Here is a 26,738-nt window from a genome sequence, read left to right on the forward strand (position 1 = left end):
AACCAGAGCTGCCTGTCGAGGTCAACCCTCATGTTCCACTCCTGGTCGGGGGAGAATGGCCTTGATGTTACTGTTGGCCTGGTGTTTCTCCTTACCCCTCCTTCTGAGACTAAGCTGGCGTGGTCCTCTGCTGATGGTGGTTCTTTGTTACCCTGTCGATACACCTCCAGCACTTCGGCTAGCTTTCTCAGGACTTGGTCGTGGCGCCATCTGTAGCGCCCCTGTGAAAGCGCGATCTTGCAGCCTGATAAGATTTGCAGGAGGCTTGCGTTGGGGGCATTGCAGAGTGAGCAGCATTCTTCATTCCCAAACCACTGGTGGTTCCGAGGACAGGGAAGCGTGTTGTAGGTTGAGCGAATGAGGATGCTGAGTCTTGCCTGTGGAATCTTCTACAGGTCTGACCAACTGATGTTCCAGTTAACAACTCCCTCCCAGGTTATCCAGCTTCCTTGTCGGCCCTGCAACACAACCTTGATCTTGTAGCGATCTTCCTTCATCCTCGTCACCTCTGCCACCACCATCTCCTTCCCCTCCTTACGGTTGGCCTTTGACCAGAAGCGTGGCACCTCTACCCATCCTAGCCCTGCTCTTCCTGCCTGGACTCTGCCCATGATCTCCCGGTGTTGCAGCCGACCAACAGCTTGGTCAACCTCAAGATTGGGCATTCCACTTGCGGCCGGTTGGAACCTTGGCATTTGCATTCCTTACCAACTGGTCTGTGGACTCCCTTAGCTCGAGAACCAGTCTGGTCTTCTCCTGCATGTAGCCCAAACTAATGGACTGCAATGGCAGCTGAAGTATGTTCCTCCCGAAGGGACCGGTTTCAGATAGGCACCGTGGCAGCCCCAACCACTTTCGGATGAATGAATTGGCTTTTCCATCCATCTTACTTGCGGTCGATGAGGGGATCTCACTAATTTTCAGGGGCCACATTACCCTCCTGTAGAGTGTAAACTGGTATCACCAGACCTTATACTTCCCAGTCAGTATATATATACATATAATTGATTAACAATACGCTATATTTCTAAATATATATAGGTACATCTACCCTGACACAGGGGCTGACGTCAATCAACTTTATTTGTGCACAGTTTGATCACAACTACATTCTCAAAGGGCCTTCTGTAACGGTGGTCAATCAGTGAAGAACTGATGGACAACGACGTGCTTTTTATCTTCTGGAAACAGAAGACAGCAGACTAAATGCATTTACCTTCCAATGCAGTAACATTACTGTGATAGCATAACAAACTTTTCAGCTAGTTAGCATGCAAATAGTCTGATGAAATTAATAATAATAAATGTTTCATTAGTTAATAAAATTATTCCGAAATCATCACAATACATGCTAAAACAAATAATACACACACTGCATTAAAATATACCACCTAAATTATCTCTTTCTCCTTAAACAAAATACAATACAGGGAGAACTGTTACTATGCACATACCTCTCTCTCCTCTCTCATACCGCTCTAAAGAGTTACGGCAACACACAACAGACAAAACACACCAGAACTGTAGCACACCACAACTCCACAAGAGGCTCCATTAGAAATAATACAATCTTAGGCTGCTTAACTTTGTCTCAGCAGAGGGCCCTGTCCTCCAGGGACCTGATGGGGCCTTGGGAGCCAAATGGGCCACACACGTTATGCCAGCAGAAAACAAACATTAACAGACTGCAGACCGGTTGATCTGGTGGGACATTAACACCAGCAGTGGGAACCCAGAGACTATAGATTACATGGTCCATGGTGCTGTCGAACGGTTAAATGGGGCGTGATTGCAGACTGGCTGGAACAGCCTGTACCGTATGGAGGATCGCAGCAGATGGCGTCTGCCTTGCAGGCGGTTTCCACCTGGATTGGTGTGAAAGGCAGCAGCACACATGCCATCTGCCATAGTTCCCTTGAGCACTGGGCCACTGGCTAGGGTTGACTCAGTGATTAGCTTCAGAGGGCTTTCCGCAGAGAGAGCCATCTTTGTCCATCTGAGGATCGTGTGCGTAGATTCGATCGATTATTTCTCTGGACTGCAATATTGATTTATGTGCAGCATAAAGAGCCATAATACGTTATTTTTAATAATAAATTCACAGTTGTATGTATAGTCTACATTCATGTCTAATTATATCATTGCATTGGCAAGGGCTGCTATGAGCATTTCATTTTGAGATTCACTTTGATGTAAGGTTTCCATATCAAATAATTTGATTTTCCACCTCCTCCTTCATTGGATTATATGAAATATGGTACGTGAACACAAAGGTTAATTAACTCGATTACACTGAAACCCCTGAGGGTAATATAAAAATGAATCATCATTATGTATACACATGAACAACAGAGGATGCATAAGTGTTAATGCTGTGTTTCGGTGTATTTGCGTTGGCTTTCTTTGCTTTTGATATTGATATCATTAAAATTGATATTTCAAATTACTTTGAAAAGGTTATTTGTGTTGGTTAACCTTTTGTTATGCCCACATATTGTTATTAGAAAGAATGAATAAACTGTTTTTAAGGTGATGCCTCGTTTTCTAATACATCTCTCTCCCCTCTCGCTCTTTGCCTCTCTATCTCTGTCCCTCTCTCTCTCTTTCTCTCTCTCGCAGTGGAACATCAATGCACAACTTAAATAAATGCTGAGCTAATATCTACCCTGTAGAATGGCTGTAGCATGATTCACCTATGACCCTTCAAGGAACGCAGGGCGGAAACACACAGAACGTTACAGCAGGAACACCAGGCGTTGCTGAACAACAGTTCATCAGGCGCTGGACACTATCCGCAGGACGCCGTGAACCGAACCCCTCGGACACACCGGCCAGCCCAGGACACATACGCTGTTGACAGAGGGATGGGAGCTCAGAGAACCAGGTTACTGATTGATAGCCCTATTATTAATTAGTACTGATGCCCCATTACAGCAACAAAGGAAGGTTACGAGTCCCTCCTTGTGCATTGTAGTACTATTAAGATATTTAGAAGGAGCTTTTATAACAAGTTGCAGGGACTTTCAGATGTTTAGTCTTTCAGGAGCAAGGTAGACTCAGACACTGGGGGATTGAACCAAGAATATTTAGACTGGGGACAGGACACCACTACCAACCACGGACCACCATCCTGTGTCACTGTATGGCCCAATAAGCATCCGCCATTATCCCCCGCCCCCCTAACCCCCCGCCATACTTGGGTTTGATGTTTTGCAGACGATGTGGTGCTATATAGTTGCTTTATATTATTTTGTCGTCTTTTGAAAAATTAAAGTGAAGCTTTATTGCATCCTGGCCTCTAACAGAAGTGCTCTATATCGTATTATCGATATGAAAGCAATTAACAGTGTTTTGCTAAATACCACGATGTGCACCACACACGTCTCGTCCTGACTCCTCCACCTCCCCAGCCTTGCCAGGCCTCCCCAGTAATTGCTCTGACCCACTCGTCATGGTGGGGTCTGCTGAAAGAAGAGAATCCGACAAAGGCTTAGCACAAACACGTAAATCCACGCCGAGAAACCGTCTCCCGCCGACAACTCTTCAGAGGTTGCGTAACGGTGTGCGCGGAGGGATAATGGAGCAGATAGCAGGGAGCACGAAAACACTCACAACAAGTCCTTTGTCCGTGTTCTGAGAGACATGAGGAGTTGACCCAGATTGTTTGGCGTAGGCCGGTGGAGGGCGCAGGGAGAAAGTGGAGCAGGTGAAGCAGCGACCTTATCTCTCGGGTTCCAGGTCAGGGCTGTGAGTCCGTCGGGTTAGTTCCATCGCGTGGAAACCAACTTGCGGGACCAAGGACGCAAGCGGACATTTTAACGAGATAAGAAGAAGCGAGGCTCCGGGCACGGGAGAGACGACATTCCAAAGAAGTCGACCCCTGAACCGAGTTCTGTGTGTGTGTGTGTGTGTGTGTGTGTGTGTGTGTGTGTGTGTGTAACGTGTGTGTAACGTGTGTGTGTGGGGGGAGGGATGGTTCTCTGTTGTTTGTCTCTTTTTCTACATTGTGGGTATTTTTTTGTGCGTGTGTATGCATTGTGTGCACTGTGTGGGTTTCTCGATGTGTGTTTGCTGTCTGTGTGTGTATGTAAGCCTGTGTGTGATGTGTGTGTGTGTGTGTGTGTGTGCGTGTGCGTGCGTGCGTGCGTGCGTGCGTGTGCATGTGCATGTGTGTTTATGCATTTGTGTGTGTATCCCTGACAAAAACCAGCAGCACACAGGTTGATCCTGAGAGACACCAGAGACACACCAGAGAGACATCAGAGAGACACTAGAGAGACACCTGAGAGACACCAGAGAGACACCAGAGAGACACCAGAGAGACACCTGAGAGACACCAGAGACACCAGAGAGACACCAGAGACAGCAGGACCCTAAGAGCCCCCGGCCAGCAGCATCTAAACACCGACCCCCCTCTAAACCCAGCCCCTCCACACGCAGCATCAAAACAACACCGAACACCCACCTATAATAATGTATAATAATAATAATAATAACAACAACAGCTCGTCTACACACAGCATCAACACAACACAACATAACACTACCCCCCCCCCCAAACCACAGACCGTCCACACGCAACATCAAAACAACACCGAACACCCACCTATAATAATGTATAATAATAATAATAATAACAACAACAGCTCGTCTACACACAGCATCAACACAACACAACATAACACTACCCCCCCCCCCCCAAAACCACAGACCGTCCACACGCAACATCAAAACAACACCGAACACCCACCTATAATAATGTATAATAATAATAATAATAACAACAACAGCCCGTCTACACAGAACACAACACATCACGACACCGCCGCCCCCCTATAATCATATATAATACAACAGACAACAACAGCCCCCTCAGGCAGCAGACGGCTTCCCTTCACAGCAGGCGTCATCTCATCTCCCCTCCTGATGACGCCTGGCTTATCTCTGGGAACCCGTCGCAGATAGAGGGGAAAGGGAAACAGCAGCGAGACGCACGACTTCGGGAACATCAGAGCAGCAGAGGAGATGGACTCACAACGTCATGATGAGGGTCATTAGTGTGTGTGTGTGTGCGTTTGTGTGTGTGCATGCGTGTGTGTGTGTGTTGAAGGTTACCGTAGTGTTTATGTGTGTATGTGTGTGTTTCTGTGTGTGTGTGTGGGTGTCTGTGTGCTAGTGTGTGTGCATGTGTGCGTGTGTGTATGTGTGTGTATGCATGTGTGCATGTGTGTGCGTGTCCTTGTGTGTGCGTGTGTGTGTGCGTGTGTGTGTGTGCGCGTGTGTCTGTGTGCATGTGTGTCTCCTGTGAACAGCACAATTGAGCAGATAGACAGGCAGGGAGATAGAGAGAGAAAAACACACTAATAGTTGAATGGACGGAAGAATGAGAAAAAGAAACGCCAGGAAGAAGTCTCTCTGTCAACGAGAGGTTTAAACATTAACAGTTTATCTCCCAGGCGTTCTGTGAGCTGAACACATTAACGAAGGTCAGTCAGACGGGGTGAAGAAGAGGATGTTTTCAGCACGTCCATCCTGGACCAAACACTAACAAACAGCTTTGGCACTTTGTTTTTGTTATACGCATGAATAGGTGTGGAGGCGCTCACCCTTTCACAACACAACGGTGTCATGAAGTGATATGAATGAAGCAGCCACGATCGTCCAAACCCACAGGTCCTGTTTAAAGGTCAACCTGGAAGTTAAACGGTGTTCAATTCACCGTTCAGTGTCCACATGTTGGCCTGTTACAAAATCCCATGAGTCAATCAGTGTCTTTCTCACGGTCTTAAGTCCTTTTTGTGCTATGAGTCACGATGCAAGCAGTTTGTACAGTTTCTTATTCCAGCATTCATTTTATAGCTTTTTTATTTGAATGTTATATGCACCATGTGTATTATACTACTATATTTCTTTATTAGCTTTTATTTTGACTTTATGTGCATTGTTATTACATGCTGCACAGTTAAGGATGCACAGAATTTAAGTTTTGCATTTAAAGACAGACTAGTGGAAACGGACGGATGAAAAATCCCTAGAAATGGTTTGAGTGAACTGAATGTTTAAGAACATAAAATCAGTTTTTAGAAAATGGTCAAACGTGGTTATCTGAAGATGAGAAGCTGCATGCAGGCAGTAATATATATCAGCTGGCTAGTACGATCAGAGCCAGTTTCTGGTGTAACGCGATCATGTGGCCTGTTGATGAAAGACTCTGTTAGCGCTAGCAGCTATCATAAAGCTAGGAGTAGCGGCAATGATCCATTGCTCTCGCGTTAGCTAACATCTTAATCAGCGGGCCAGTCTTTCACGATTAAATTAAAACACAATGGAACCGTCTCCAAAAGGCCTGATTAGGTTTAGGCAATGTAAATGGAAGATTGATCACCCATCAGCTTTCTTTCAGACTTCTGGCCTCTGAACTCCGTCATCACAAAGGACTGGAGATCATTGGTGAAGAGATGTAATGAGGATGACTCCTCATTATGAGGGTTAATTCCCGTTACCGGGATGTGATGCTGCATCTTACAACAGTTTATGATGACCGACAAACCGCCTGAACTCAGAATGATAGAATTGATTATTACTACCTAATATATACAGTTCAAGTTCATTAGGAAAATAATAAAAACGTATTCAATATATTGTTAAACGTACGGATACCCATTTCGTCTAGGAGCCTGGGGTTGGACCTACGACAAAAGGTCCTCTGTTTTATCCCAGTTCTGTCATCACACATTTACACGTCTCTGCTAATACGTATTACACTCATTAGCATGTAATCAATTTCATCTCACCCATCTGCCTCAGACCAATATAAGCAAGGCATTTTTAATCCGCGGGTTTGAATCCTGACTTTGCGATCATGTCACAGGGTCTGTAGTCTTCCAAAACAACAACAAACACTGTGACCTGGAAGGAAACTTTGGAAGGAGAAAATACTTAATGCTTAATACTTATTAACATGTCAGGTTTTAGCAGAGGCAGCAGTGTTGTCAGAGAAGCATGTTCCCTTCTTCTCTGAGGGCATAGCATGGTCCTGTTATGATTCAGTACAGTCATGTTTACATATAGCTACTTTAATATGAATAATCATTAATGTTCCAAAATTGTCATGAAAAATAATATTATGATTATTATTATTAGTAGTAGTAATAGTCATGGCAGCGGCAGCAGCTCCAGCCCTGTAGTATTAGTAACATATCCCATCCATTGTGTAAAGTTCCCTGGTTGTTCCCACCAGAGACGTAAACAACAACCCCCCCCCCCCCCCCACAACCACACACAGACACACACAAACACACCCCCCCACCCCCCCCCCCCCCCCCCCCCCCCCCCACACACACACACACACACACACACACACACACACACACACACACACACCCACACCCACACCCACACACACACACACACAAAGGACCTCATCTCACCAGCAGCTGGCAAGAGGACTTCTGAATCAGGAGGAATATGAGAGTCACCGTTCTTAACACAAGGAGCTCTGTCTGCCTGTCTTTCTGTCTGTCTGCCTGTTTGCCTGTCTGTCTTCTCTGTCTGTCTTTTCTGTCTTGTTCGTCATGTCTGTCTTTTTTGTCTTTGCTAATACGATGTGATTGTTTTGTCTTTCCTTTTTGCAGTCCTGGTTAATGTTGCTCTAGTTGTCTGTCTGTCAGTCTGTATTTCTGTATTTCTGTATGTCTTTCTGTTAGTGTATCTGTCTCTCTGTGTGTTTATCTGTCTTTCTGTCTGTCTGCCAGGCTGTCTGTATGTCTGTTTTCCGTGTCTGTCTGTCCATCTATTGATCTATCTGTACGCCTACATGTGGAATGTCAGTCAAGACAGCGGCACTGAGGTTCATGAGCTCCATTTGGTTTAGTGTGTTGCAATATTCTATATTTAACGTATAGGTTTGCTGTTCTATTCTATATTTACCCACTGTTTATGCTTGTTGTGTGTTTTTCCTAATTGTGTGCTTCCTGTTTCTCACGATGCTGAACTCATATTCATTCTCCAGGATCTCTATCCTATCTTATCTTATCTTATCTTAGCTTATGAGAAGATTATTTTAATGTAATCCTGAGGCAACAGTGAACTCTAATATGTTTTGATTTTGTAACCTTATGAATACAATGTAATAGCAAACACACACACACACACACACACACACACACACACACACACACACACACAAACTCACAAACGAAAACCAAACACCCATGCACATACAAACACTTTCTGCTTTATGGTCAAGATGGTCTTCCTGATGGCTTGTCATTGTGTGATGAGAGGACTCATCTCACGGTGCACGGACATGCTGACATTAATATGAATGCAAGCTGCACTGGGAGAATTATGTTACTCAATAGTTGAGGGAGAATTGATCATGTTTTCAATTATTTTTTTGCAGAACATATCAGAATAATGTTGTTTTGGTCCTTGAATAGTGAAGAGACTTCACTGCCTAGCGCTGGGAATCGAACCGTCAACCTCACATCACGTCTCCAGCTGTCTCTTCAGCAGCAAAGAGGAGCTCCGCTTACTTTGACAGCTTTGTTTCAGAACGTCGCGTGACGAGTTCAGAGTTCACAGACATCACTCCTCTGCGGCAGCACTTACCTTGTGTTTGGGGTTTCAAACTCACACCGTTTTGGTTTCTGGATGATGGCCCATGAGTGTTTTTTTATTATAATAACCTGGTAGATGCCAAGTCTATGGTTCTCTTCCTATTATTTAGCCATGTAATAGAATATTATATACGATAGTATGATAATATTTGATAGTATGGGATATTATATGGTACTATTTCAGGCTGAATGAGAAAGATACAAACAAAGAAGTAATGAAATATTTTGTTTATTTCGTTTATTGTTTTTTTCGTTTTTTTTCTTTTTCTTCATTTCTCTAAAAAAATATTCACATTCACAATAAATATAATAATGTAAATAAAAAAGATTGTTCGGAATGCAACGGAACATTCAAGTACAATTAGCAGTCAGAAAGTTCATAACAAAATGTAAACGACTGGTTTTCTTTTCTTCACATGAGGGGGTCCCAGGCAACCCCCCCCCCCCCCCCCCCCCCTGGTCTCTGGTCTCATGGTATCTGGTTCAAAGGCATGGCGTTAGCACAACACATGGTTTCAGAAGCAGATATGTGAAGCCTGCACACGCTATTTATTTCAGAAGCCACATCACAAGACGCGTTGACGTGATTCGACAAGCGACATTCGTCAGATGCTGAAATTTGCGGGTCTTCTTCCCGCCCTCCGTGCTCCCGAGTGTTCATCAACAGCCCTCTCAGAAGATACGTGGCCGCGGGGAAAGAGACACGCACCGTGTCCCCCGAGTGTCTCCGAATAGCCCCCAAGTGTCCCCGAGTTTCCCCGAGTGTCCCCTGGCCGGACTCGGACGAACAGCCCAGTCTGAGCACGTGCGTAAAGCCGCCGTCTGGATGAAGCGGTTCAGGCGAAGCGCCTTCGGGTTGCCGAGGTTCCCACCTCTCCAAAGAGTCTTCTTCTTCTGTCTACCCGGACTCCCTGCTGATCTTTAGCTGATGGAGCACCTCTCCTTCTCCTTTCCTCCTCCCCCACCCACCGCCTTCTCCTTAATGTACAGCAGGTCGCTGTGCACGCTCGGGCGGCGCGCGAACGGTGCCACAATGCCGAACGCATCCCCACTGTCCTTCAGCTTCTTGCTCTTCACGGACTTCCGGTGCAGCATGTCCGCGCAGTACTGCACGGACACCTTGCGGTGCAGGTCGGGGCTCATCTCGTGTGGCAGCTTGGCCATGGTGAACAGCGTCTGGAACATCTTGTCCACGTTCTCGTTGCGCTTGGCCGAGATCTCGAAGTACGCGCATTTCTCTTCCCCGGCCAGCAGCTGCTCGATATCCTCCGGCTGCACCTCGCGGTGCATCTCGCGGTCGCTCTTGTTGCCGCAGATGACCAGCGGCACGTCCACGTGCTCCTTGGTCTTGTTCTTCAGGCACGACTTGGTCTCGAAGATCTGTCGCTTGAGCCGCTGAACCTCCTGGAACGAGGCGCGGTTGTCGAGACTGAAGACCAGGATGAACACGTCGCCTGAGGGGAAGAAGGGGAGGAAAGACACGTTAGTTATTGTGCCTTTGAGTCGCAATAATATCAGGATAAAGCAGGAATGCAAAGTCTATTATTTGTGATCGTTGATGTGGCGGAATACAGATAATAACTCCGGTGCGTAATGCAGTGGTTCCATTACGCACCGGAGGTTAAGCATCGAGATGTGAAACAATAGTGATTCCTTGAGTAATAATTGTCTCAACACAACTTGAGGTGCCTGTTAAAGCACAACGAGGATGCAGAAAGTAACATACCTGTGAGAATGGAGAGCCTCCTCATGGCGGGGAAGGGATGGTTCCCCGACGTGTCCAGGACGTCCAGCTGGTAAACGTCCCCTTTGATGCTGTAAAGTTTCCGGTGGAAGTCCTCGATAGTCGGCGTGTACTGCTCCTCGAAGCGGCTGTTCAGGAACCGCGAAACGATGGCCGTTTTCCCGACCTTAGTGGAGCCCAGGATCACCATCCTGTAGCAGTTCTTAGCCGGGATGTCGTACTCGCTCTCAGACGGGGACATCTTTTTGATCATGGTTTAACGGTTTAAAGTACTCGGTCGCTGGTGTCGGTTAGACGGAGGATAGAAGTCTTCTCTACTTCTCGAAGACTTGGTGGCTAGTGAATGGGTTCTGTCTGACGGAGCGCGCAGCGCCCCGTATATATCCCCTCCGCGCGGCCCCGCCCCTCCCCGCGGCGCGTCACGGATCGGCGAGAACTCTCCGATCCAGCGGGAGGAGAGGGGCACGGGACAGAGCCCGGCTGGAGGGGGATGCGTCAGTGTGTATGTGTGCGCGCTCGAGCGGGACACGATGGAGCGGAGGGAAGAGGACGCGTCCGGGACAGAGTGCTGCAGAGTGATAAAAGGGACAGAGTGCTGCAGAGTGATACATACAGAGGGACAGAGGGATGCAGAGTTATACAGGACCAGAGTGATACAGAGGACAGAGTGCTGCAGAGTGATACATACAGAGGGGCAGAGGGCTGCAGAGTGCTACAGAGGACAGAGTGCTGCAGAGTGATACAAACAGAGGGGCAGAGGGCTGCAGAGTGATACAGGGGGACACGGTGGTGATTAACTCCTCTGGGGACACACATCATGTATCACTTTTTAACTTGTGTGTTTTCATAAGCTCGCGTCAATGAGTGTGCAGCGTAGGCTAATGTTCCGGTTGGTTTAATCAATAACCTCAATTATGGTTGACTGCAATATCCGCTTTAATCATTCACTTTTGCCTTCCGGATTTCAGAACGGCGGCGACACATTTCGGTTTAGGAACACGTTGAACTATGCACATTTTGAACATTAAATTGAGCCATCATTTTTCTCACGCAAACACACGCACGCGCGCACACACGCATAAATCACGCGCACACAATTAAGCGCGGAATACATTATATATAATATTTATACATTCTAATGTGCCACAGGTGGTTGGCACAATGTAGGATAAGCTGAGTCGACAAGTGTCTCTTACGAGAGCACTGAGTGACGCAGAACCAAAGCGCACCACTTGGGGTCACTCTTGATGTGTGTGTGTGTGTGTGTGTGTGTGTGTGTGTGTGTGTGTGTGTGTGTGTGTGTGTGTGTGTGTGTGTGTGTGTGTGTGTGTGTGTGTGTGTGTGTGTGTGTGTGTGTGTGTGTGTGTGTGTGTGTGTGTGTGTGTGTGTGTGTGTGTGTGTGTGTGTGTGTGTGTGTGTGTGTGTGTGTGTGTGTGTGTGTGTGTGTGTGTGTGTGTGGTGGCGGCTGTTGGACACCTGACACTTTTATACAAACACTGCCAAATAACACTGGCGTGATTCGTCTGTACGTGTGTCTGCATGTATTTTAGGAGGGGTAGAGAGGGAGATAACTTCAAACAATACAATTTTAACCTTGAATATTTGGACAGTTGATATTACCTCGACTGTGTAGGTCCACAAATATCTCTGTGTGTTTCTAGCCAAGTCTTTAAGCTGTAGGTAGAGAGAGGTGGTTTTTGGAGCATGCACAGAGTGTGTGAGAGAGAGAGAGAAAGAGAGAGAGAGAGAGAGAGAGAGAGAGAGAGAGAGAGACGGATGGGCAGACAGACCTATAGATTCAGTACTCATTTCATTATTTATACTTGGATAAAATATTTCCTATATAGTGTTTGTGTGACTCAAGAGCTCCATCTCCTGAAGGCTTGAGGCGTGAATACTAAATGTGTCGGGGCGCGTTCCGGAATCACGATGCGGGAATCGTGGGTTTGGGGTGACGAATTATTCTGAGAGAGATTGGGAGAGGCAGTCTCTCTGTTTCTGATTCCCATCATCACGTCAGAGGCCGTTTCTCTGGAACACCGGGAATGTTCCTAAAACTTAGAGGAAAGTTCTGGAGAATAAGGTCGGAGATCCGAGGACCAAAACTGTACTGGAAAAAAGGTTTGACCTCATGACCTTAGTCGGACTGAGATGAAAGTGACGTCATCTAACCAGTGCTTCATCCAACGCGGCTGATAAGTTAGGCTGACAAGAATCAAAGCAAGCAATCTGGTTTTCATGAACATTACAACTTTACTTTATACTCTTTTTACCCCTACTGTGTTTCCATTGTTGCTATCGATTAGTTTATTTACAGTTCTGTATTTGTTGATGTTTCATTTCATCATGTGACGCAGCCATCACATCTGCTATGCAAAGCGCCACAGAAACAATAACATAAATACTTAGAGTTTATTTTTGGCCTAATGCCGAAGTCAATGTTTCATATAGGATGCCTTCAGGGAACACAGTAATGGGTGCTTTTCTTAATAAAACCTCATGTGTGCAGGCCTGAATTAACCTGGCATTGGGCCCTGGGTCTTAGAGGTTGGACGAGAAATCCTGACGGGGGGCGGGGGGAGTGAGACGGCTGTGGCTTTGGTCTCAAGTGGCCACTGGGCCCAGCTACCACTAGTGGCCCCCCTTTTTTTCTCGGCTCATGATAGGATTCTGATCTTTGTAAGCCCCAGACAAAAAATCACATTGTCTTGAGCCTACGCCGATCGGGGGGCCTATCATGATAGGCCCCCCGATCGTCGTAGGCCCTGGGGCTTCAGCCCAGGTAAGCCTGTGCATTAAGGCGGCCTTGCCTGTGTGTGTGATAGATGGAGAGGGAGAGAGAGAGAGAGAGAGCGAGAGAGAGAGAGAGAGGTCAAGTGTCTCTCTGTGTCTGTCTGTCTCTCGCTGTCACTCTCTCTTGGTCTCCCGCCTGTTTCTCTCTCTGTCTCCCGGTCTCTCTGGCACCACAGACAGTCTCAAACTGTGTGAGTGTGTGTGTGTGTGTGTGAGTGTGTGTGTGTGTGTGTGTGTGTGTGTGTGTGCGTGTGTGTGTGCACAGAGGTGTTTGTGTTCTGCATTCAGAGAGCCATGAATCAGCCATGGTGGAGGGATTGGGTGTTGTTGACATCTTGGTTTTTTTGGGGGGGGGGGGGGGGTGTGTTTGTTTTGCCCGTCGTGTGAATTATGCATATGTGACACATGTTAACGCACACACCTTCTTCACAACCACGGGGGTTGTGCACCCCCTCCTCTTCCTCAGCACTTGTTATCCTCTGTAGACATTTGTTTGAGTCAGCGAGAGAGTGATGGAGGGAGAGAGAGAGAGAGGAAGAGAGTGATGGAGGGGGAGAGAGAAAGAGAGAGAGGGAAAGGAAGAGATAGAGAGTGATGGAGGGAGAGATAGAGACAGAGGGGGTGAGTGATAGGGGGAGGGAGAGTGAGAGATAAAGAGTGATGGAGGGAGAGGGAAAGGGAGAGAGTGAGAGGGAGAGAGATAGACAGTGATGGAGGGAGATAGAGAGAGAGAAAGAGAGAGAGACAGGGAGAGAGTGATGGAGGGAGAGGGAGTGAGAGAGACAGAGTGGGTGAGTCGGGTGAGGCTGGAGGAAAGACGGCTGATGCTGCTCATGTGGTGTCTCAGCCATCAGCAGGTCATTCCACGCAAGGCCTTCGCCCATTTGCCACCCCCCCCCCCCCCCCCCCCCCACCTTGTCTTCCTCTACTCTCTATTAATACCCAGAGGAACACAAAAGGCAGTAACCCACCAGTGATAAAATGTGTGTGTGAGTGTCATCTCCTGTCTGAGGCAACAACAGGAGAGTGCGTATGTTTGAACAAAAGCTAGACTCTGGGAAACTAAACATGCAATGTGTTTGTGCGTGTGTAAGCATCTGTGTACAGGCCTACTTGTGTGTCTGTGTGTCTTGCGTGTATGCATGTGTATGTATTCCCATGTGTCCACTACTGTGTGTATGTTTCCCTGTGACATATACACCAAAAGACTTGTTATAAAAGACACCTTGATAGAGGACGCCACGATAAACCTAGCGAGTGTGTGTGCGTGCGTGGGTGCGAAAAAGAAAACATCTCAAGTTGAATCACATCTTTATTAACCAAACATACAAACAGTAATGTATTGTACAGTGTTGAGCTGTAATTATTGCATAGACACTGTGTGTCGAGAATCGTCAGGGACAACCACGAAAACAATGGATGACAGCTGCTCGTCGAGAACCCGCCTCTGATTAACGACCTGCTTATGGAACGATGTTTAAGCACAGTCATCATCTTAGGTGATACAGTGTGTTCATCAGGAGGAGGAGGAAGAGAACGACAGGAACAAGGAGAGGCGCTGATGAAGACAAGAACACAAGGAGAGGAGAACACTGAGAGAACCTATAGAGGAGAACCGCGGACCACGCGGAGAACCGAGACAGAGAGAACGCTTATCGAGGTCGTAGCGGAGGTGAAGCGGCTAAATAAATAAAACACTGGATCAAAGTCTTCTTCAGAGATCGCCATGACAACCTGCACCATCACTGTGGTGTCTGTCTGCGGGTTGTGAGGTCGGAGATCGATGCACCTCTGGGGGGCAGGTTTGAGTCTGACTCCCCTCCAGCCCCCTTCTCCTTCCTAACCAGACGGAGAAGCAAGATAACACTGGTTTGGAATGAAAAACTGTCTGTGGTCTGATTCCCGGTTCCTTGGTCTCTGGTCTCTGTACTAGTCCCATGGTCTCTGGTCTCTCTCTAGTCTCTCTCTGGTCTCTGTACTAGTCCTATGGTCTCTGGTCTCTCTCTGGTCTCTGTACTAGTCCTATGGTCTCTGGTCTCTCTCTGGTCTCTGTACTAGTCCTATGGTCTCTGGTCTCTCTCTGGTCTCTGTACTAGTCCTATGGTCTCTGGTCTCTCTCTGGTCTCTGTACTAGTCCTATGGTCTCTGGTCTCTCTCTGGTCTCTGTATTAGTCCTATGGTCTCTGGTCTCTCTCTGGTCTCTGTATTAGTCCTATGGTCTCTGGTCTCTCTCTGGTCTCTGTACTAGTCCTATGGTCTCTGGTCTCTCTCTGGTCTCTGTACTAGTCCTATGGTCTCTGGTCTCTCTTTGGTCTCTGTACTAGTCCTATGGTCTCTGGTCTCTGTATTAGTCCTATGGTCTCTGGTCTCTCTCTGGTCTCTGTACTAGTCCTATGGTCTCTGGTCTCTCTCTGGTCTCTCTCTGGTCTCGGTACTAGTCCTATGGTCTCTGGTCTCTCTCTGGTCTCTGTACTAGTCCTATGGTCTCTGGTCTCTCTCTGGTCTCTCTCTGGTCTCTGGTCAGTCCGTGCTTCCGGGGGGTCGGGTGCTGGCGTTGGGGGGTCGGGGGGGATGGGTGTTCAGGGAGGAGTCACGGCGGGGGGGTCACTTGTGCTTGCAGCGCTGGCTCCTCTCCCGGTAGATCTGCTGCGTGAACGGTCTGCGGACACAGAGAGACAGACAGGTCAGGGCCGGAACGCCGGGGCCAGACCAGGCCACGCCCCCCAGTGTGTGGCCTCCAATCAGGAGGAGGTGTGAGTAATTAGTCTGGGTTACTACTATTTGCGTTGATGTGTGTGTGTGTGTGTGTCCATCCATGAGTGAGTCTTTAAGTATATAGTTAGTAGTGGGGGGGGGGGGAGTGAGGTGTGGTTTACATCACTTGAATAAGGATACACAAATATAGTAAACTGCTCTGTGTCAGTGAGAGAGAGAGAGAGAGAGAGAGAGAGAGAGAGAGAGAGAGACTAGTTGTACTGAGACTTCCCTGCTGTTATCCACTCTTGGTGAGTGGGTGGATGGGTGAATGGCTGATGTCCGTCACCCATATCCTGCTCATATCCCTCAACACCCAGAACACTGCCCAGCGGTGCAACTGGTAAAGGGGTGAGTGTGTGTCAGTGGGTCAGTGTGTGTGTGTGAGTGAGTGAGTCAGTGTGTGTGTGTGTGTGTGGTTGTGAGTGAATCAGTATGTGTGTGTGTTAGTATGTATGTGTGTGTCAGTGTGAGGGTTAAATAGAAATAGACTAATAAATTGTTGACATTGAAAAATAAAAGAAAAAAATGAAAGAAGGTAATAATTACTTTTTGAATGGGGACTAAATTATGTGTTTTTCGCCATTCTTATGACCATTTGGTACTAGACGGGAGTGCTTGTTCGTCGAGATTATGCAGTTAAACGTCTTACTCAAAATGCTGTCATTTCCAGACCCCATTTTAACCTAATTTCCAAAAATAGATTCCCAGAGACGACCCTTACAGTTGCTCCTCCCAGGTCGGGCTCCACATAACCGCGATGGCACAGCCATAACGTTCTATATATAGTTCTATATAGATATGCATAGTTATACAGAGTTATAGATAGAGCCCAGCACTCTGTGGCCTGGTTATTCACATGGGCACCCCGGCCCCTTTATAAAACATAAGTCACGCTGATATTACGTATGAGCGTTGGCTGTTTCCCGTGGACCTGCGTCCGAGCGGGGCCCCGGTGACACAGTGTCCCCGTCTCCGTGTCCTTCAGACGGAGCCTTCCACAGTGGCCCCCCGGCTCTGGGGCCACTTAGTCGGGGGTCGCTGAGACGGAAAGGTAAGCGCTGCAGGTGGACTTCCTGCCGCGTCAGGGAACCGGCGGGCAGCCAACCCCACTGCCCTCCGTTCGGGGCCCCGGCCCCCGGCCCAGAGTGCTCCGTGAGCGGCGGGCTGTAGGGGCCCTGCTGTGACCGGGTGGTTGATATGTAGGTCACACAGCGAATGTAGGTTGAATCAATATGTTTTGAACAGGCTGTTTTGAACCGACCCGTTTCGCTCCGTCTCGCTTGCGTTCGTCCCCGGTCTCTTCTCTCTCTTCAGCGATTGAGGAAGAGGAGGAAGAGGAGGAGGAGGGAGCCCGTTAGAATTAGGAGAGGATGGATTTGATTGAAAACGATAAAGGGCCAAACCAGATGAGCCCCAGGGGGTTAGTCTGACCTCGACTGCCTTGATATAGAGAGCTTCTGGGAGTGAGGGCATTTAGAGCGTCACCGCTCCGGCGGCCTCAACCACTTTGGCCTGCGATCATGTGATCATGGAGTCACCACGGCGGAGATTCACCCATTCACAACGCAACCAGTGAATGATCCCAGGAGAGATTGTTACAAAAACATGAAACTGTTCATTAAAGGTGTTGATGCTGGTGGCTAAGATAACGTGCAGGCTTGTAAAGATCTGAACTTATCCTTTGAGTCTTATTTAAATGAATGCCGAAGAAGTCAAAATCCTAAACACCATCAGCACCTGAACCAGATCCTAAACTCCATCAACAGCTGAACCGGATCCTAAACACCATCAACAGCTGAACCAGATCCTAAACACCATCAACACCTGAACCAGATCCTAAACTCCATCAACAGCTGAACCAGATCCTAAACTCCATCAACAGCTGAACCAGATCCTAAACTCCATCAACAGCTGAACCAGATCCTAAACTCCATCAACAGCTGAACCAGATCCTAAACTCCATCAACAGCTGAACCAGATCCTAAACTCCATCAACAGCTGAACCAGATCCTAAACTCCATAAGCACCGGAACCACAACCTAAACTCCATCAGCAGCATCACCGCTCTCTAAAACAAAGATAACCACCAGACGCATCACACCCCATCATCACACCTAGAACAGATCCCATGTGAAATCACACTCCATATAAATAACCATTATCCACCCCGTTTCAGAGACTTTACCTAAAATACATCCGGTAAAGAGCACGTCAAACGGGCCGGTAAACTACGACTGGAACCCTCTCTCCTTAGCGGCTCGCGGTGACGCTGTCAGCCACGTCACGGTCACCAGAACCTGGCTTCCTATTGGCGGATGGAACAGAGACACTAGAAGCTGCCCACCTACACGAGCTGGGAAACAGGTCCGCTTCTTAAAGGGGAACCGGTCCGCTTCTTAAAGGGGAAACAGGTCCGCTTCTTAAAGGGGAACCGGTCCGCTTCTTAAAGGGGAACCGGTCCGCTTCTTAAATGGGATCTCTTTATGTAAGAAAGTACTGCTTTAAACACGGTGAAAATATAAACAATATTTAAAGAAATGGTGTATACACATAACATATGCAGTATATACATATATATATATATATATATATACAAGCATATAAATGCCTGGATACAAATGTATTGTTTATTTTATCTATGGACTTTATCTATATAGTTTATTTATATATATAAATTAGTGCTGTCAAGCGATTAAAATATTCAATCGTGATTAATCGCATTAATGTCATAGTTAACTCACGATTAATCGCACATTTATTTATATTCTAAATATCCCTTGATGTCATGCTGCTAGCCTTTTAGTGAGATCAGAGAGTGTTGAGAGTGTTGAGAAGGACAGTAAGAAGAGAGACCCGCAGTGAATTCAACCCGGTCCACTTGACATCGGGTAGGCGCATGACAGTGGTAGGCCTACCGTAAAACTTCAATAGCCCAGGCTTTTATTTGTTTCAATCACTGAACTTTCGAACAAAACTCTTGCTCAGCAAAGATGGGAAATACTATAACATTTATTATTTAAACCAGTATAAATATTCCTACCATACGTAGGCCTTTACACATTACCAGGCTATCGAATAACATCTACACACACACACACACACACACACACACACACACACACACACACACACACACACACACACACACACACACACACACACACACACACACATACACATACACACGGTGGCGGAGTGGTAATCGGGAGAGTCGGGAGAATTCCCGGTGGGCCGTTAACGTTTCGGGGCCGTCGGGCTGATTACTGCGGGATAAAAATATTGCGTTTATAAAAGTTCCTTGCAGCGCCGTCCGGCAGCCTGAGCTGTGCGCCCGCAACCTCTCACTCACTCAACAGACGCGACACTCACAACTGTCAACATCGCAACCAAGTCGATTTTGTCTAGAGGGGAGTAACTGGGCGGCCCCTCCCGAAGTGGTACAGCCCAGGTGTGCCTTGAACTGCGATTGGTCAGAAAGACGTAAATGCTAATGACAACATTGAACTCTCGTGCAGGCTCGAACAGAGTGACACACAAACACACACATACTTTTAAGGAGTTTTTCACCCACTCCGTATCCTTGCTTGCCCCAACAAGTTTGTGCGGCGTGCTTGTTGTTTTGTTTCTGGTGCAGATCTGGTATGGTGTTGTAGTTTTTCTAACGTGACTAGTTGTTGCCAGACAGCAGGTGAAAAAACTACAACGTTTGCCAAGCCAAAAGAGCATTAATCGCGCGATAAAAAAATCAACGTCATTAAAATTGGTTTGCGTTAACGCCGTTAATAACGCGTTAAACTGACATCACTAATATAAATATAGTTTATTTTTAGATTATCTATCTAGATAATATAAAACTCTGCCCAAGGAACCTGCCTCCGAAAACTCTATGGTGGACAAAGGATTCAATGCTGACCTTCGAAGTAGGCCAGCATACGTAAGACATTGTCTTTTCCAGCATGTCTCCAACCCCGGGGTGGATAATAGCCCTGTAACCACAGCATGAATCCTTTCTGTTCTGCACTGTTCTTCTTACATGGGCTCTCTCGCTCTCGCTCTCTCTCTCGGTCTACTGACCGAGAGAGAAAGAGAGAGAGAGAGAGAGAGAGAGAGAGAGAGAGAGAGAGACTGATACAGAAGGGATGCAGGTATCAGCCATAACTAGGTCAACCATCACTTATCGGAGAAAGAAGTCTAATATTCTAGTAATTAATACTGGATACATGTTACATCATACTTAGCTGCAGGGGGCAGGCGAGCGTGGGTGTTTGTGTGTGCGCGAGTGTGTGTGTGTGTGTGTGTCTGTGCGTGCGTGTGAGTGTGCATGTCAAAAAAGGATGGGAAAGAGGATAATGCAGGCAAAGAACTTTATCAATGACACTGATGCAAATAAAGAAAGAGAGCTGATGTGAACAGGAGGAGGGAGACGAGTTTCCCCCGGGATCAACAACATTCATTCAGGAATACTATTTTGATTGGGATTGGGATCCTGAGTGGATCCAGACATGGAAGAACCGACACGGATAGAAAGAGTTCATATCGCCTGTAGCGACGACGGTGTCGGAGCCGAGGTGGGAACCCCATGGAGACTTGTTGCTTACCCTTCGAACGCGATGGCCACCGCGTAGGAGAGGAACACCACCGCAGTGAGGACCAGTCCTACCGGGCTGGCACCGCTGAGGGAGGAGAGAGACGTCAACACACAGGGATCACTGCCATTACAGCTGCAGTCATTTTACATCCCACTTTGTTTTGAAGACAATGAGTTTTATTCCAAGCCTCAGGGAGGGGGGGGGGGTAAGGAGCAGGTGAGGGTGAGGGATCTTGTCATAGCAAAGCCTAGAGCTTAGGCTGCGAACATGGTCCATGGTCAACACATTGTTCTGGGGATGAGGACACACAGTTAACCGCATTGTTTTGACGTTTGGGCGTGTTTCGGGGTACCGTTTGGTTCAGGAGTGATGTGGGCTGTCAGGAAACATATTTTTGTACATAATGCTCCTTTGGTTCCTGAAAGACCTAGAGGGGTTCATTTTAATGGAAAGTATCTAAGATTGAAGAACGCACTCTCTCTAGAGACATTCTTTCGTTCAGGGCTACAGAAGAAACATGGCGTGGAAGAGGACCAGCTCCTTATGAAGATAGAAAGTGCATATTCTAAGGTAACAGAAACACACAATAACTGGTATTTCTATGGGACTATACGCATCGTATCTAAACCCTGGCAGAGTGAGCGCCATTGTCATTGGTAACCTTTAACATGGGGAGAGTAGTTTGTTTGGTAGTAAACCAGGAATAAAACGGTTGAGGCTTCTTGTGAAGCCGCAAACGAGAAGGTTCCTGGGGGTCAGTCTATTCCAGGAACCACGACTCATTTTATGCACCTTTGTTGTTGACCTGGTTTACAATCTTGAGGGCATGTTGCGATCATGATTCCTTTTTTAACTGTGCTTGTGTTCAGTCGCAGTGCAGTCACCAGGTCAAACCACCCCCTCGTTTTCTCAGTATATTTATTTGTGTTTTCAACGTTCAAAGTTTCATCATCTATGCCTCCAGAAACAGAGAGATGCTTCACATTTCCCTGTTTGTTTTTCTATGCTTTTATTTCAAAGTTCAAACTTTAATTGGATGGTTTAAAACAACGCAGAAAAAGATCCTGTGATCGGCCAACTAGTTAGAAAATATTGTGACCATGAGGTGATTAACTCTGTTTACCTGCCTGCCTTGCCTGCCTGCCTGCCTGCAGCAGGCAGACAGACAGACAGACAGACAGGCAGGCAGGCAGACAGACAGTCTGTCTGTCTGCCTGCCTGTCTTCTCACTCTATCATAAACACTATACAGGGAATAGTGAGTGAGTGAATAGGGAACGATTTCAAACACAGGTATTGTTTGGATTAGTTTGGATTTTGCAGTCTGGTAAATATGCTAGTAAAGGTTCATGCTAATAGAATTGTATGTTGTACGTCCTGGCACTTCATGTACACACTTATTGTATGTTGTACGTCCTTGCACTTAAAAATAGTAATTAGCATTGTGAAGTGTCTTATACTAGCTATCTTTGTTGTATACGGGAATGGGTTAACCATTGATTGTTAGTGCTTGGCACTTCACACGTTCTATGAACATCCTTAATGTACCGAAAGAGATATATTATGGTTTCTCTTTTTTCTGACAAATGTACTCATTGTGAGTCGCTTCGGATAACTAAATGTAAATGTAAATGGGCGTTCCATAACAGACTCTCATACAGAACTCTTTCCGACAGAGGGTAGATCACTAGAAGCTGGCTTGTGTGATGCTGTCTTTCCTTTCCTTCAGTTAGAAGGTTACAAAGCTAACTGCAGAAGATCAAACACAAGACAACAAGCTGGGCCGACGTCAACCCTTTGAGAACCAGTGGGAGTCGCCCAGACCGTACGAAAGGTTCGCTCGGTCAGAGGGAGACAGATGAGGTGGAACATCTCAGCCGACCACCACAAGTTTACTCGACTAGAGTTAGTGAGACATCAGCACTTGGCATAAGAAAGCCGTTCCAATGGCAGAGTTGCTAGGGGACACACTGTGGTACGCTATGGTCTCCCCATAGTGTGGTGATGGCTGGTTAATCCTGCGGGCCTTGATTGCACCACAGGTGTGCGGCCTCAGCCAGCCCAGAGCCTAATCAGCCCGGGGCCAGGTGAGGCTGCCTAAACCGGCCCTGAACCACACACTCCATACCAAACACTGGAAGGTATGGCATTACAGATTATATATGTAATGCCGAATAACATATTTTGCAATATAACATTTTCTCATGACAACACACACAATTGAGCATATGTGTATAGTTAAATCAATTACTTGAAAATGCAATTATTGAAAGGTAGACATCCGACCGAATGAGCGGATTGTTCCTGGCTCATGTATTGCACACCACACACATAACAAATACATACATTTTGCCTCCATGTCTGGAACATTAGGCCTACCGGCTGTGTACACACGGATCCTGGTCAATAGCAGTGTGCCAGACAGCCTGAACTGTTCTAAATCCTTCTCTGTGGTGGAGAGCACCCATTAGCATTCAGCATTAAACCACTTCAGGTGATTGTGTTAATAGGCCTTCACTCCTTCAGCACATTGATGACACTTAAGTTATCAGAGCGGCTAAAGAACACCGTTTATAGAAGTGCGGCTAATCGTAGTTTGCGTGGCTCTAATGTGAAAGGATCGGAATGGTTTGACATTTCCCAGTGCGTCTCTGGAGCGTGGAGAACAGGGCGAGCTGAGCCTCACCAGGAACAGAACCTCCCCCTGAACCAGCGCTCCTCGTCAGGTTACGCTGACCACTCATCAGGACTGAAGCCATGGAGGACAGAGAATCAGGGAGATAGGTTTCAGTCCGCTTCAAGCTGCGACACGTGCGTTGGATTTTCCCCTCGTCTCCATGACTACGCTCATCGTTTTTCGTTACCCTTACGAACAAACGCAAACGGCGGCACAGCCATCCTTGCATGACCGCCGTCCCCATAATTGACAACACTTTGTTCATGTTTCCGAACACCAGATTGCGGGTCAGCTTTAGTTCTGTTTTTTGGGATCAGGACTAGGTTATTCTGGAGGGGAACCGTTTAGTGTGTGGTGCTGTTTCGACCAAATTGTTGCATTCCACCAACATTGTGACCAAAACATTTCCATTTATATTCTGCTGTCGTTGGTTGTGTGGTCTGTCAAGTTTTCTACATTTGGAGATTCTTCTAGTGTGTGCGAGCATAACAAGTAGGGTAGGTACATACATTACAAGCTCGTCAGTGGCGCTCTGATCCACTCATCGGTCAGAGCTTGAATGCGGCCTAAAAGTTTGGAAAACACACAGCTTTCATAAGGGAGGCTGACTTCCAATCATCACAAAGAAGGTCAGATATTTGACCATTGGGGAAAGTTCTGATGAAATCGCACACCAATTGGAAATGAAGGATTCCTCAAATGAATCGCTGACATAAAGCGTTCTCAGACTGAGCGATGTCTTTCGTCCCCACGTCTATAATTCTATTTTGTCCCTTGGATATCACTGGGACATTCGGATGAAACGTACCCTAACCTTTCGAATACCTACCTAACAAACGGGCAGACAGTATAACACTTCTAGTGTTCATGCCTTCAGAACCAACAGAGGGAAGCTACCTGAGAAGTTAGAAGTCAGAGAAGTGATGTTGAGTGTCAACGGCCAGCCCCCCACACAGCCCATACTCAAAGTCCACCACAGTACTTTTTAAATTAACACCTTGCATAACAGGCAGACACGGACACCGCTCTCCTGCAAGTCAGGTTGTGTAAGCGGCCCACTTTGACACCCGGAGCGGATGTGTCCGTGACCTGCCTGTATCGTCTTTTTGTTTCGCAGGAAAAGGCAAACACTTCTCCACATTGCAGAGAGCAGGGGAGGATGGGTAGAAAGTTCATCCCCTCTCCTCAAGGTCTGTCCACAAAGGAGGTTGAATGCTGAATGGAAACATAACAAGCGATTCTGTCCACTGATACAAATATTAGCGACAATCAAACACTTTTATAACCATGCATCACGAGAGCGAGAATGGAGGCCGTAAATAAAATAAAAAGGTTCTGTGACATTCATAAAGCGAGAGAGAGAGAACCAAAACTTTTTCCATTCCCAAAAAACTTCTCTAAGTGGATGTTATAACATCAACACACCTCACCCTCACTGCTCCTGACTAGCTGGATGTCGCCTTGTGTGTTTGACTCCGCATCAGTGTGTGAATATGTGAATGTGAACACACACATAAATCGCTTTGGATTAAAGCGTCTGCTAAATGCCCTAAATGTAAATGTAATAACACCCACTGAAGCTGCTCTTCATTCCCGGCATGTCCCATCCACGACCTCTCCATCCATAGTAACAACCTTACCGTGCCTGCAAACCTGAGCCTGGGAAAGCAGGAACCTGCTGTCCCACCACACTCCCAACATCGCTGCAACCTGCCGCCTCCTGCTGTACAACAGCAGGAGGATACCTCGTTCCTCACCCAGAAGGCCGCCCAGGCTTCAGTACAGGCTTGTGTCAGACACGTCTAGATTACTGCCACGCCCTTCTGGCTGGTCTGCCTACATCATGTGTCATTTTCTGTTTTTTCTGTCCATGGTAACAAACATCCACGGTAACAAATGTCCTCGGTAACAAACGTCCAAGGTAACAAACGTCCATGGTAACAAACGTCCATGGTAACAAACGACGACGCTAACAAACGTCCACAGTAACAAAATAACAGCAAAATGCAACACTTGGATTCATGTATATTTTTCAAAGCCTAAAATTACAACTAATTGTTCCAAAGTATTCATCATCCATTACTGCTGCAGTCTAGACTCAAGAGTAATACTTTTGGATTCTCCCTCTTTCCAGTGGACCACTAAGAGGGACACTTGTAGTGATTAGGGTGAAGTGGTGCAGAGACACATTAGAGTAGCTGGCCTTGTAGCGCCTGCAGCGTTCAGTAGTGGACCGGAGCTAATGGCTCTCAGCACGGCGCCCCAGCTCCACAGGTGTCCCCAACTGTCCATGGACGGCCGTGAGGTTTACCGACAGACGGACCGCCGAACCAGGAGCCGGCATGACTCTCGGCCCTCGGCCCTTAATGAGAACGAGATGAATCTCTCGCACGCACCATGAAGAAAGAACAAATCAGCCCGTTGCTGTCCAGGGGGTAATGGCCACTCTCCTGAGAGGCCTCTCGAGATCTGAGTCATGGTCTGAATGAGGCCACGCCAATAAGGAGAGACGCATACAAAACACTAAATCAATACTATTAATCATAACGCTGGCATCTCAAACATAATGCCCTTAGTGAAGGGCATTATAAAAAACAATCATTGTTCTCCTGCTAGTGAGCCTTTGTCTGTCTTTGTCTTTGTCTGTCTGACAGATAAAGTGTGTTTATGCCTAGAAGTCTTCACAGTGTTTTGAGGACATTTCGGGCTCATTCATGCCAGGCTGCAGAATAACAGACTCTTGCAACTCCAAATGGGGATGATGAGCTTCTTTCATCGCTGGACCCAAACACTGGCCTTCCGCCATCTTTGATTTGTTCCGTAGTGCGGCGTGAATCACGATCAATGGATTCTCGATGAATAAGCCTTCAACCTTCGGCTTTGGATTAATAAGGCATCAGTGTATGCTGGTGAGTAGCGCAAGCTCTTCCCAGAAAACAGTGCTTAGATCAGGAGTGATAAGATGCCAGTTCAGTTGAGAGCAGGTAAAGGGCAATGTGTTCAGGTGTGTTCACATGCACAGGGAATGGAACTGTGGGGGCACATTTGCCAGCATGCACACCTATTTATTTATGCTTTGCCACATGCAAATGATTACAAGTCGAATCACATACTCAGTCACTGAGTGATGGGTTTTCTTTTCATCCATGTTTCTTCAAAAGACATTTCATTCATAGTATGATTGTATTTTCTTCCTCTGATCACTCTCCAGCTGGTGAGTTGCGATAAGAGCATTTTATATACAAATACAAATGTTTGAAGCCTAAAGAATGAGATAAATTGTTGAGGAACCTCAAGAACATGGTTGTGCGTCTGTTCCAAGCATAAATCCCAGGCCTTGGGTTTTATTCACAGCTTCTTTGACGTTTCAGGCAGCGATAGGGTGGAAAACAATGAGCATTGAAAAAGGTATTGACGAAGATTTTTTTCTCTTCCATAACAGCAACAACATCAGAGTTTGGTGAATGGAACACTTCCATAGAATATTATAACACGTGCGTGTGGTTAATAGAACACTTCTATATAATACTATATTATGTAATACTGATTATGCTATGA

General features: G+C 46.8%; 2 protein-coding genes across 2 annotated transcripts in view; both read right to left on the reverse strand.

The window, feature by feature from the left end:
* Positions 1-9,542: 9,542 nt before the first annotated feature.
* LOC307089868 (dexamethasone-induced Ras-related protein 1-like) lies at positions 9,543-10,618 on the reverse strand (the record flags this gene model as incomplete). The annotated part of the gene is made up of 2 exons (XM_079756339.1): positions 9,543-10,075; positions 10,348-10,618. 2 exons carry the CDS (start codon positions 10,616-10,618, stop codon positions 9,543-9,545), a joined length of 804 nt encoding a protein of 267 aa, XP_079612465.1.
* Positions 10,619-14,561: 3,943 nt separating this feature from the next.
* The window catches only part of pemt (phosphatidylethanolamine N-methyltransferase), a 44,555-nt gene continuing 32,378 nt past the window's right edge, over positions 14,562-26,738 (reverse strand). Inside the window, 2 exon segments of the mRNA XM_079757361.1 lie at positions 14,562-15,817; positions 20,514-20,588. Of these exon segments, the coding sequence (XP_079613487.1) occupies positions 15,763-15,817; positions 20,514-20,588 (130 nt within the window). The 3' untranslated portion in view covers positions 14,562-15,762.

This window comes from Pollachius pollachius (genome assembly GCF_949987615.1).
Source record: "Pollachius pollachius genome assembly, chromosome: 19".
In the NCBI taxonomy this organism is placed as follows: domain Eukaryota; kingdom Metazoa; phylum Chordata; class Actinopteri; order Gadiformes; family Gadidae; genus Pollachius; species Pollachius pollachius.